We start from the raw sequence: 12,870 nt of genomic DNA, 5'->3' as shown, positions 1-12,870 counted from the left end.
ATACAACTGAATGAATGAATTGTCCAAGTGGAATCACCCTCGGGGGGAGGGAAGAAAAGGGCTGCTCAATGGACATAATAATGATAATAATAATAATAACACTGGTATTAGTTAAGTGCTTACTATGTGTCAAGCACTATTCTAAGAGCTGGGATAGATCCAAGCTAATCAGGGTGGACACAGTCCCTGTCACACATGGGGCTCAGTCTTAATCCCCATTTTACAGATGAGGTAACTGAGGCATAGAGAAGATAAATGACTTGCCCAAGATTGCCCGGCAGACAAGTCGCAGAGCTGGGATTAGAACCCAGGTCCTTCTGATCCTCAGGCCTGTGCTCTATTCACTCGACCATGCTGCTTCCACAGTCTTGCTCTGGAGGGGTGGGAAAACGAGCCACAGAGGCAACAAACAACAACACCGACTCAGAAAACACCTGAGGGAGTTCTTATGGTATAACTGTTCGCCAGCACACGCAGGAAGTGAAACACTAGAAAATCACTCAGAGCGAAACAGTTTGCTTCACAAACTCACTCTCAGAGATATGCTCAGGGAGAAGAGATCTGAGCTGGATGTCCAAATTCTCCCCCAGGTCAGTCATGGAAGATGACTTTTGATGAGGTCAAAGAGCCAATGTGTTCTGGGAAAACTGAGTTGGCTATTTCCAAGCTACAGTCCCGTTTTCAGAAATTAGGAAGAGGGTTGCAGGGATATTAAGTGCTTGGAAGACTCTTTGTCCACCACAGGAAAGACTTTGTGTTTCTAACACTGTACTGCAGCTTGCTGTCTTTGGTTTTCATCTCTTCCAGAAACTAAATTGGGCTGGGAGTGTGTTTTGAGCCTGTGTCTTCGGTTTTCAGCCCCACCCTTGGAAGGAGTTGGACTAAAACCTTGTTTTTTTCCCCATGACGCCATAGTCATCCTTAAACCCAGCTCGTACTCCACCCAGAGCTGAAATTCGCCAAGTCTTTGTTTGAAGAGTTTATCGTATCAACTCATTCAATGGTGATTCCTGAGACTCCCAAAACTAGGAAGATGCCTGACAGAGGAAATCACTCTGAAATGGAGTAAGGAGGATTATCTAAAAGAACACCTTTAAGAAGCAGCATGGCCTAGTGAATAGAACACAGGGCCAAGACACAGAAGGAAAATCAATAATTAGTAATAACTACTATAATAACAATAATAATAATTGTGGCATTTGTTAAACACTTACTGTAAGTCAAGCACCGCACTAAGCTCTGTAGATCAGTTACCTCATCTGCATAATGGGGATTAAGACAAGAGACAATCTTGCATCTACCCCAGTGTATATAAAATGTCTGGCATCTAATAAGCACTTAAAACAACTTAAAAAAGAAAAACAAAAAAACAAAACAAAAAGGCCAGAAACCCCCAGAGTTGGAGTGTTGGAGTCAGGAATCTGTGGCCCCTAAATCAGCTGCTGGATTAATCAATTGTATTTATTGTACACTTACTGTGCGCAGAACACTACTATACGCTTGGGCGAGTCCAATACAACAGAGTTGGTAGACACATTTCCTGCCCACAGTTGGATCCACCCACCGGGGAAGACACAGACTGAAAATAAACTTTGAGACAAGTGATGGCCAGAGCTCTAGTGGTGGGGAGGAAAGTGCCTTTCCCCCAAATCTGTTGTACTGTACTCTCCCAAGCGCTTAGTAGAGTGCAGAGCACATAGTAAGCGTTCAATAAACACCACTGATTTATTTCCCAACCTCCTCCTGCCCACCCATAAAACGGAAAAAAGAAACTGCCCATGATCTGAGCTCCTGATCAATGGATGTCTGCCCCTGGCAAAAATGGATCCTGCCAGTGTTGACTTTATGTTCAAAGTCCAAATCTGATCAAGGGGATGGGACCCCTCCAGGACCACTTGGCTCTGATTTTGCGGGGAGAAAAGAGCAGTTTGCCAGTCCTCGAACCAGCCCCAGGTGCTAGAAGTTTCCCAGAAAGCCACCCCTATTACTGAAAAGGATCCACAAGAAGCCACATGGTCTGGTGGCTAGAGCCCAGCCCTGGGGGTCAGAAGGACCTAGGTTCTAATCTTGGCTCTGCCATTTGTCGACTGTGTGACCCTGGGCAAATCACTTCACTTCTCTGTGACTCAGTTCCCTCATCCATAAAATGGGGATTACGATGGTGAGCCCCATGTGAGACATGGACTGCGCCCAACTTGATTAGCTTGTATCTACCCCAGCGCTTAGTACAGTGCCTGGCACATAGTAGGCATCAAAACCCACCAAAAACCCTTGGTGGCCTGCCAGAACAAGATGGGGAGGTGGCTAGATGGGGGAAGCCTTTTCTTCCATTACGACAGAGATATTTTTCCAGTGTCACTGAATGTGGCTTGGAAAGAGACATCAGGGAGGTGGCCTGTGCACCTTGTGACATGCCGGCTTAGCCAAAGAGATCATCCTTGCTGTTTTCAAAATGCTTCCCACGTGCTGACGGGATGCTGGGAAAGGAACTGACCATGGGACTGCCTGGGAAAACTCCCAGCAGTCGGGACTCTAGACGTGTAAGCTTGTTGTGGGCAGGGAAAGTGTCTGTTACATTGTTCTATGTCCTCTCCCAAGAGCTTCGTACAGGACTTCGCACAAGGTAAGCACTCAATAAATATGATTGATTGACTGACTGACTGAGCCAGTCCCGGGACCTGCTGGCCAAGACCGCCAAAGACCTAAAAGCTATACCTGTCGTCGATGGAGTCCACTTTCTCTTGGATCCGGTCGGAGTTAATGTTGCCATCGCTCACCAGTCTTCGGCCGGTTTCCACCACCGCGTTGATCTTTTCCTCGTTGGCATCCATCGTGGTCATGAAGTCCTCTTGCTTCTTAATAGCAGCTTCTGCTGCCTCCAAGGTGGTGGGCATCTCAGTATGGGCCAAGACATATTCCTTGGGAGACAGAAAAGGGCAAGACAATATATTAGAGTATTGCTTTCCCAACAAAGTGTAAGACATACACTCAATGTGGGACATTTTTTTTTTTTTTAAAACGGTATGTTAGCACTTACTATGTGACAGGCACCAAACTAAGCACTGGGGTAGATACAAGCTAATCATTTCTCACATGGGGCTCACAGTCTTAATCCCCCTTCTCTAGATGAGGTGACTAAGGCCCACAGAAGTGAAGTGACTTGCCTGAGGTCACACAGCAGACAAGTGGAGGAACCGGGATTAGAACCCAGGTCCTTCCAACTTCCAGGCCTGTGCTCTATCAACTACGCCATGCTGCTCCTTGGACATGGACTGGGAATATGCTCTGACTTGGCTCCCGGGACTTCCGATGGACGGGGAGAGACTATGACCCACGGAGGGCTTATCCTATTATCGGTTTGACATGATTTGGAAGTGCCACCCTTGATGCACTTAATATTAGACATTTCTTAATATCAAGGAGAAGCAGCATAGTCTAGCGGAAAGAGCACAAGGCTGGGAGTCAAAGGACCTGGGTTCTAATCCCAGCTCCATCACCTGTCTGCAGTGTGACCCTGGACCAGTCACATCTTTTCTGTGCCTCAGTTTCCTCACCTACAAAATGGGAATTAAATCCTACTCCCTCTTGCCTAGATTGGGAGCCCAGTGTGGGGCAGGGACAGCGTCCAAACTGATAACTCTGTACCTACCCCAGCACTCAGAACAGTGTTTGGCACACTGTAAGCGCCTAACAGATACCACTATTGTTGCTGTTATTATAAGTCTCCCAAGTGCTCAGTACAGTGCTCTGCCCACAGTAAGCACTCAATCAATGCCACTGATTGATCGATAGGTCCATCGTGCTTGGGTTTTAACCAATTCGACTTGTTAAGGGTCATTTGGCCTGAATTAAAGGCACGCGCTTAACCCAAGGAACTGCTCAGACAGTGCCAAAGGGCACTGGGGTGCTCACATGATCCCAGAGTAAAATGCGGGTCACTGCCGGTGGTACCTGGTTATTGAGAAATGCTTCCGCTTGCTTGGTGTCCCTGAGGAACAGCTGGTAGGCGTGAGACTGGGAGAGGAGATTTTGCCTATTCTCCCACATCTTGTGGAGCTCGTTCCAGCCTGTGTCCAGAGCCTGCAGGCGCTGCCTCAGGAACATATACTGGGCATCCGTCTGGCCCTGGGTGACCATCTCGCCCATGTCCCTCATCTTCTGGTAGTCTTCCTCGTAGTTGTTGATTTCATTCTTGATATTCTCGTGCTGGGTGAGCAGCTTCTCGGCCTCGGCCATGGTGTTGGGCATGTCTTCGGAGGCGATGGCCGTCTGAGTCCGGGACAGCCAGGACTGGAAGTCATCCAGGTCGCGCAGGAACTGCTGGAGCTTGCTCGCCTCCCCCAGCGACGCTTCACGGTTCTTCAAGGTAGTCTTCATCTCCTCCCATACGTCATTGATCTCCGCCAGCCGGGACAGGATGGCCTGAGCCTGGTCTGGGTGCTCCGACTCCAGCTTCTCCGCTTCCTTCTGCAGGTCCGTCAGCTTGGCCTCAATGGCCACCAGATCCCGCTCCATGCCGGTCAGCTTCCTCTGCAGGGCCATGACGCCCGCCAGGTCATTGCCCAGGTCCTGGGTGGATTCGATGACTTTGGTCTTTTCCCGAATCCAGGACTTGGTTTCGTTGCACTCGAGGTGGTAGTTCTGGATGCTCAGGGCCGAGAGGAGGGCGTCTTTCTTCCGGTCCACCAGTTCTCGGAACTGGCTCCACCTAGGATGTGGGAGAGACCAGGACAAACCGGGAGATCAGTGGGGAACGTCCCGCCAGGAATCTGATGCTCATGGCTCCTGATGACATTTTACCCCAGTGGAGAAACACCTCCCAAATTTAACCACCGGCCCTTTCAACTGTGGCAGAGCCGCCTCATTTTTCGAGGTGAGAACCGGCTATCGCGAAAACAGACTTGGAGCTGCTGTGAGAACTGTATTCACTGAAAACAAGGGGGAGTTGTGGCAGTTTTGACAGATTCAACACCTTCTAGAATGTAAGTGTCTTGTGGGCAGGGAACGTGTCTACCATCTCTGTTGTACTGTACTCCTTCATGTGCTTAGTTCAGTGCTCTGCACACAGTAAGCGCTCAATCAATACCCGTGAGGGACCAAACACACCTGCTAATCAGTTTTTATCTGACGTCTGGGAGCTTCGAGGTGCCCAGATATCTGACTTTAATAATAATGTTGGCATTTGTTAAGTGCTTAATATGTGTCAAGCACTGTTCTAAGTGCTGGGTAGATACAAGGTAATCAGGTTGTCCCCCGTGGGGCTCAGAGTCTTCATGCCCATTTTACATATGAGAGAACTGAGGCCCAGAGAAGTGAAGTGACTTGCCCAAGGTCACACAGCTGACAAGTGGCAGAGCCGGGATTAGAACCCATGACCTCTGGCTCCCCAGCCCGTGCTTCTTCCCTTAAGCCACGCTGCTTCTCACGTTCACAGTCCTCCAACAAGTCTTCGATGACATTGTCACAGTACCCCGAATCTTATCGACCCAACCTCTGGTTCCTGCGCGTATGAATTTATGCTCATCCTCAGCACTTGCGCATAAATGCACCTTCGACTGAACATTCACCGTTATTTTGTTTTCTCTTTCTTTTTCTGGGCTGCCTCTCCCTTTAGAATGTAAGCACCACATGGAAAAGGAAGGCATGTTCTGTTTCGGTTGTGCTTCCCAAGTGATTGGGACAGTGCACTGCATCCAGTCGACGCTCAACAAACACCACCGCTAACGCTACTATCCCACAGGCTGTTGTCTACGGCCCAAACCGTGGTGATTATTTTAGACTAAAGAATACTGAGTAACAGGGCCCGGTGTGTTGGATTTGTTGATGCCCACCCACGGATCAGAGGGTCAGAGGCGGCGTCTTAGAAAACGGAGGACAACACGGTGCAGGCTGTAGAGGCGCTTAGAGGGTAGAAGGTCCGAGGCCCAGTGAAACCGCGCCCTGGGCCACGGGGGCAGGAGGGAAGATTTAGGGTTACTCCGCTCTTGCTCCCCGTCCTCCACCCTGGCCATCCCGCGTACCCACCTTGTGTTGAGCTTATCCTGCTGGGCCTTGATCTCCTTCTCGCTCGGATGGCCGCTGTGCATCAACTGTCGGGCGATCTGGTTCACCACGGCCACACGGGACGCCTGGTTGTTCATTTCTGGCTCTAAGCTCTCGAACCTGAAAGAGCCGAGACGAGCGGTGTCAAAGCAGCATGACCTCCCCGGCTGTCCGCCGCACCCTTTCTGGTCTGCCCGCCCCACTCCCCGACCCCGGCGATGGCCCTCACCTGTGCTGGATCACCTCGAGGTCCTCCAGCTTCTCCGGGATCTGCATGCTGTTGAGCCACTGCTCCTTCTCGTCAATCCAGAGCTCGCAGGCGTCGGCCTCGCTGAACATCTTGTAGAGGGCCAGCGTGTCCTGCAGGGCCTGCTTCCGGAGCCGGGTCAGCTCCGCCACCTCCTTGTAGCGCTCCTCGATGCCGGACAGCCGGCCGCGCACGTCGGGCGACTCAGCGTGCTCCCGGGGCAGGGCCCCGGCCTGCTCGTGCAGCGAGTCGATGGCCGGCCGGTAGTTGGCAATCTCCTCGGCCACGTCCTTGTGCTTCTTGACCAGGGACTGGGTCGAGTACTCGTCGTGGCCCACGTCGCTGCTGGACACGATCTTGAGGATGTCCAGCATCCAGGCGTCGATGTCGTCCGCGTCCGCCTGGAACTGGTGGAGCAGGGAGGCCTCCTCCAGGCGCTTCTTCCGGACGGCCGACAGCTGCTCCAGGTTGGCCCACTGCTCCCGGATGTAGCCGATCCGCTCCCGGATCTTCTCCGCCCCGAAGTGCTCCTCGGCAATCATGTCTTCCCCTTCCTTGATGGCCTGCTCGAAGTGGCCGCTGCGTCCGCTCATCTCGTCCTCGAAGGCCTTGTGCTTGCTGAGCAGGCGCACGACGCTGGTCAGGTCTTTGCCATAGTCGTCCGAGGACAGGATCTGCTCCTTCTCCCTGATCCAGCCCTCCTCTTCCGCCATCTCCCAGAAGAACTTCCAGAGGCGGCGGGACTCCTCCAGGCGGGCCCGGCGTTCGGCCGCCAGCTGGCACAGCTCCTGATAGCAGAAGTCCATGTGCGCCACGCGGTCGCGGATCACCTGGGGGTCGCAGGGCTTGTAACCTGCCGAAGTGGGAAAGGACAATCGGTGACACCTCTCCGGAGGGCCCAGGTGGGGTCCCTTCCCTGCCTACTGCCCGCCAGCCTGCCTGAAACTGTCGGGGGCCTGGGACTCCAGGACCCTTGGTAGGTAGAGACCCCTGGTAGAGAAGAAGCGTGGCTCAGTGGAAAGAGCCTGGGCTTTGGAGTCAGAGGTCATGGGTTCAAATCCTGGCTCCGCCACTTGTCAGCTGTGTGAGTGTGACTTTGGGCAAGTCACTTAGCTTCTCTGTGCCTCAGTTCCCTCATCTGTAAAATGGGGATGAAGACTGTGAGCCCCCTGTGGGACAACCTAATCACCTCGTAACCTTCCCAATGCTTAGACCAGTGCTTTGCACATAGTAAGCTCTTAATAAACGCCATTATTATTATTATTATTATTAGGGCGGCTGCTCAAGAACCAAGAACACTCAAGAACGTGCCAGAGGGTAATTTACATCAATAAATTGCAAAACCCAGCTGGGCTTAGGAAGGGAAATGGAAACAAGCCTGGCTGGCCCTAGTCATGACGTCATGACCGGAAGGAAGTAGGAACCCATCACCCTCTAGGCTATAAACTCAACGTGGGCAGGGAATGTGCCTGCTTACTGTTATACTGGACTCTCCCAAGTGCTTAGTACAGAGCTCTGCACACAGCAAGTGCTCAATAAATATGACTAAATGAATAAATGAAGCCTTTTCCCACGACCACCGGCAGGGAGTCCCATAGTTTCAATCTCAGGTGGGGGACGCCGAGGCGGGAGGGTCGTCCCTCAGTTTCCCCTCCTTGATCGCTGGGGAAAGAGTTTGCATTGACGTGGGGGGCCTTACCTTCCCCATCTGTGGCAAACTTCTGAGCTGAGGCGTTGACACCCCTCACCCTTTCTGCCTGGATACCAATGTCCGCCTCCACCAGCGCGTGCTTCTGCAACAGGTCTTCTACCCCCAGCAAATGTTTGCCATAGTCTTGCGACAGCAGAAGCACCTACGGGAACACCAGAGCAGAAAGGAGCCTGTAGGTTTTTACATAGGAATCCAACGTTCCCCCCAAATCCTCACCGCTTGGCTCCGTCAAACGTTCAGTGACTGATGTCACTGCCCCTCAAGATTTTAGCAGGGCCCTCTTGGGATGTGTTGGAGCTGTAAGCATAAGCTTCCCTAAGAAAAGACCCCGCCGAACGCTTTTGTTTCAGACCCTGGCTGCCTCCCTGACACAGCTGTGATGTTCAATAGCTTGTGAACCACTCTTTTCACCTGACAGGATGTGTTTGTACCGCCACACAAACTCACTCAACGGAGGCAGTGTTGTCTAGTGGAAAGGGCCTGGAGCAGGGAGTCAAGAGACCTGGGGCCTAGTCCCAGCGCACTCCTGGCCTGCTGGGTGACCTTGGACAAATCCTTTAACCCCTCTGGGCCTCAAGTTTCCTTGTGTGTAAAATGGGGATAGACACCTGCTTTCCCTTATCTCTTTGACTGGGAGCCCTGTGTATGGCAGGGTTGGTGCCTGATGTACCCTGTATATCAATAACAGCACTTAGCACAGTGTTTGGCATTTACTATGTGCTTAGTCAATTCCCTGATTGAATAAGTGAAAGGGCTCAGCTTTTAAGAGGGCTCAACACTCCTCATAGAATGTGCTGCTTCCTCTTTCCAGGTGGGGACGTCTCACTTACCTTCATCTCATCCATCCAGTCCATAATGTAGAGCATTTCCTGGAATATCTTCTGCAGGCCCAGATTCATCTCCAGGCGCTGCCTACGGGCTCGGAGCAGCTCCAGCAGGTATTCCCACAGACGGATCACGTTGTCCTTCCTTGCCGTGATTCTCTTGATGTCGTGGTAATTCTCCGCCTCCAGCTCCTTGGCCACGGCCACCACGGCCTGGACTCGCTCCTCGTAGGCGGCGATGTCCGTCTCGATGGCCTCGTGCTTTTTCGTGGCGGCCTCCACGGCGGGGAGGTCGAATCCGAAGTTGTCCTGTGGGAACCGCCGCGAGAGTTGGAGGGAAATGACAACGGAAGCAGGGATGAAAGGGGAGACTGGGGAGGGCCGGGCTGCCCCACATTCTCTGAGGGGTTGCTTGGCCCTCAGGCTCCCTACCCTCACGTCCCTCCTGCTCTCCCTGCGTACCGCAGAGGGACCTGCCTGGCTGCAGTGTGACACTGGCTCATATGATTTGCAGAAAGAAACCCATCCATCTTGCCTAGGGAAAGTAACAGTTCTACCGAGCGAGAACAAAAGTACGCTGGCCTTGGCCTAGGGGATCGAACATGGGCCTGGGGGGTCAGAAGAACCCGGGTTCTAATTCCGGACCCACCACATGTCTGCTGTATGACCCTGGGCAAGTCACTTCACTTCTCTGGGCCTCAGTTATCTCATCTGTAAAACGGGGATTAAGACTGTGAGCCCCATGTGGGATAGGACCTCTGTCCAACCCAATTTGCTTGCATCTACCCTTAGAACAGCGCTTGGCCTATAGTAAGCACTTAACAAGCACCATCATTATTATTATTTTGTTACCTATGGCTCCACCAGGAAGGGTTGGGTCAGTCAGATTATCTACAAGATTGTAAATCTGTCTGAGGACAGGGACTTTATTTTTTTTTTAGTACAGCGCTCCGCATACAGGAGGTGCTCAATAAATAGCACTGACTGACTGCTTCCTTGAGTGGGCTGTTCATTCTTCACATATATTTTACCCACCAGGTCTACACAGATGTCCTAACAATCAATCTTATTTATTGAGCGCTGTGAGCAAAGCGCTGCTGACTTGTACTTCCCAGTACAGTGCTCTGCACACAGTAAGCGCTCAATAAATACAAATGAATGAATTAATGCTAAGCACTTGGGAGAGTACACTATAACACTCAGGTTGCTTCTAAAGGGATGACAGATTGTCATTATATACCACCTTTGTGTGGTGACTGTTCTTCTAACTGCAATCCCACAGCCTTATTCTAGGAATAGACCTTCGGGTCTCCTGAAACACAAACTCTCATGACTCAATGACATGAAGGCAGAAATAGGGAAAATCTGTCTGGATATGGTCTGTTGGAAGCAGCAGCCGGGTATTGTGGCAGAACCAGTCAGTTCCAAAGTGTGAATGTCGTGCGTGCTTAGTACAGTGCATTGCACCCAAAGGGTGCTCCGTCAATTTATTTATTAATGGGTTTATTAATGGGTTCTGAGAGAGCATTGGCCCCATGTTCAGGGAGAACAGATACCCCTTATCTTGCTCCACTGTGTTCCAATCCAACACTCGCCATGATGCCACAAGCAGATTGGGGGAATTATTTCAGGAGGATAGATATGCTGATTTCAGACCAACAGGGAGGCCACAGTGTAGGTACAGTGTCCTGCCATAGGGTAAACCTCATTTCAGTGCCCCTAGTCAGGCTCAGGGCCCCTCCAAGAAGCAGCATGGCTTAGTGGATACAGCACAGGCTTGGGAAACAGAAAGTCATGGGTTCTGAACTCAGCTCTGCCACTTGTCTGCTGTGTGACCTTGGACAAAAGTCACTTCACCTCTTTGGGCCTCAGTAACTTCATCTATAAATTAGAGGTTGAGACCATGAACCCTTTTGGGACACGGACTGTGTCCCACCCGATTTACCTGTATCCACCCCAGCGCTTGGCACATAGTAAGTGCTTATCAAATACCACAATTATTATACTGGTGGTTACCTGAATAGGTTACCTCGGACTAATGGAATGACTGGGAATCAGAAGGACCAGGTTCTAAACCCAGTTCTCTGGCCTGCTGTGTGACTGTCACCTCTGGGCCTCAGTCTCCTCTGTAAAATGGGGATAAGACCATTGTTCTCCCTCCCTCTTGAACTGTAAACCCTACATTTTGTTCGATCTATCTTTTTGGTATCGACCCTGGTGCTTGGCATCTCGTCCACGCTTCAGAGATTCCGTCACTAATTCACTAACCTGAGACACGAGACGCTGGTTTTCACTCAGCCACGTCTCCCTCATAGCTGCCTTACGATCAAATCGGCGGGCCAGTTGTTCCAGTTTCTCCTGTCGGATGAGCTCGTTGCGCAGTGCCAGTTCTCGTTCGTGCTCGGCTTTTTCCAGTCGTTCCCAGGCCTGGGCGAATGAGAAAGAACATCTATCTGACATGGGTCATTCAAGAGCCTCCCCGACAGGCCGTCGCCACTGGCCATCCTGGAAAGTCAGAACGGAGAGCAGGAAGGCTGTTCCCTCTGCGCCCTGGGCTCCCGCTTCAGATCGGGGCCAGTTACATGTCTTTCGTTCCCTCAGCTAACCCATCTTTGCACCAGGGCTTCCTCCTTTGGAAGGCCTCAGGCCTCGACGACACTGGAGACCTGAGGTGAGCTGGCCTGGTTTGGATTCCAAGGATTAGAGTGAAATCCAAACTCATTTAAAGTTTGAAATAACTAAGGAGAAAAGAAAAATTAAAATAAACAGATTTTTTTTTAAAAAAAATCATTTTTCTGCAACAGGAGAAAACTTTCAGGGGAGGAAACGTTGTAAACTTTAAAGCACTGCTGAGGTCCAACTAGATTTTTTTTGGAAGTTGATTTTCTGTCCATGGTAAAACCATTGCTACCTGTTGAAAATAAATCACAGAACTTAGCAAGACTGGGTCAGAAAGATGGGAGTATTTCTAATTAAGCATCTGGATATTTTGATTCTTCAGGTTTCTAGCAGACAGCACTTCAGATATTTATGCAGCTTCCTTACAGACACAGATACCAAATGTGTGTGTGTTGGAGGTAGGGAGAGAAGAGATGGCTGCTCTGAGACTCCCTGATGGGATAATCTTCCAGGATTCTCCTTCAAGAGAGCCATAAATATAGAAGGTTGACTGATTTATGGTAGGACAACCTGGGGTAGAATGGGCTGGTAAACTCCCCACCCACAAAAACCACTGCCAGTCTTATGGGCTGGTAAACTCTTTCTATATGTCTGCAAGGTTGTTTTCACACAGAGACCAGAATCCCAGTACTCCCCTCCCTGGTCACACGCTGGTCACTGGGTCCCTTCCTCGCACCCTGACTGACGGGCGGCGTTTTCCAGGGCACTCACTCTGGTAGGCCCGAGACAGCTCTTCCCCGCTACCATGCTTTTCCTACCCAAGCAGAGGTCTGTCCTTACCTTGTTGATGTCGGAGATGAGTTTCCCCTCCCGGGGCATGTACACTTTCTGATTGTTGGCCCTCATTTTGCTCTGGATAGTGAAAAGCAGCACTTCCAGGTTCCCTTTTTCTGTAAATCTGAAGAACACCAAGGAGTGAACCAACAGGAGCCTCTCAGGCATCTTCCCCGTGTGGGGAATGCTGCGGTGAAGACCACCAAGGGGCCTCCTCCTTCCCTCCCTCCCACCGGCCAGAGACCTTCAGAAGAAGCCTTGAAGACTCCAGAACAGCTCTGGGAGCAGAGTGGGTCACCAACAGATGGTCACTGACAACTAAGACTGTGAGTCCCAACTTATTTGTGTTCACTCGGGAGTTCAAGTACAATGCCTTGCACATAGTTAACGCTTAATCAATCAATCAATCAATCAATCAATCAATCAATCAATCGTATTTAGTGAGCACTTACTGTGTGCAGAGCACTCTACTAAGCACTTGGGAAGTACAAGTTGGCAACATATAGAGACAGTCCCTACCCAACAGTGGGCTCACAGTCTAAAAGAAATTAACAAATACCATAATAATTATTATTATGTGGAGAGGACCCCCA

General features: G+C 50.8%; 1 protein-coding gene across 3 annotated transcripts in view; it reads right to left on the bottom strand.

Moving 5' to 3' along the window:
* The window catches only part of SPTBN1 (spectrin beta, non-erythrocytic 1), a 219,942-nt gene that overhangs the window by 35,780 nt on the left and 171,292 nt on the right, over positions 1 to 12,870 (bottom strand). For all 3 annotated transcript variants that reach the window (XM_038751786.1, XM_038751787.1, XM_038751788.1), the window contains 8 exons: positions 12,284 to 12,401; positions 11,093 to 11,251; positions 8,831 to 9,133; positions 7,989 to 8,142; positions 6,272 to 7,142; positions 6,025 to 6,162; positions 3,952 to 4,708; positions 2,716 to 2,918 (listed from right to left, as the gene is read on the bottom strand). In XM_038751786.1, coding sequence (XP_038607714.1) covers positions 2,716 to 2,918; positions 3,952 to 4,708; positions 6,025 to 6,162; positions 6,272 to 7,142; positions 7,989 to 8,142; positions 8,831 to 9,133; positions 11,093 to 11,251; positions 12,284 to 12,401 — 2,703 coding nt within the window. The remainder of the gene's footprint in view (positions 1 to 2,715; positions 2,919 to 3,951; positions 4,709 to 6,024; positions 6,163 to 6,271; positions 7,143 to 7,988; positions 8,143 to 8,830; positions 9,134 to 11,092; positions 11,252 to 12,283; positions 12,402 to 12,870) is intronic.

The sequence above is a fragment of the Tachyglossus aculeatus genome, chromosome 9 (assembly GCF_015852505.1).
Source record: "Tachyglossus aculeatus isolate mTacAcu1 chromosome 9, mTacAcu1.pri, whole genome shotgun sequence".
Lineage (NCBI taxonomy): Eukaryota > Metazoa > Chordata > Mammalia > Monotremata > Tachyglossidae > Tachyglossus > Tachyglossus aculeatus.
This window is presented reverse-complemented; position numbering and strand designations above follow the sequence as displayed.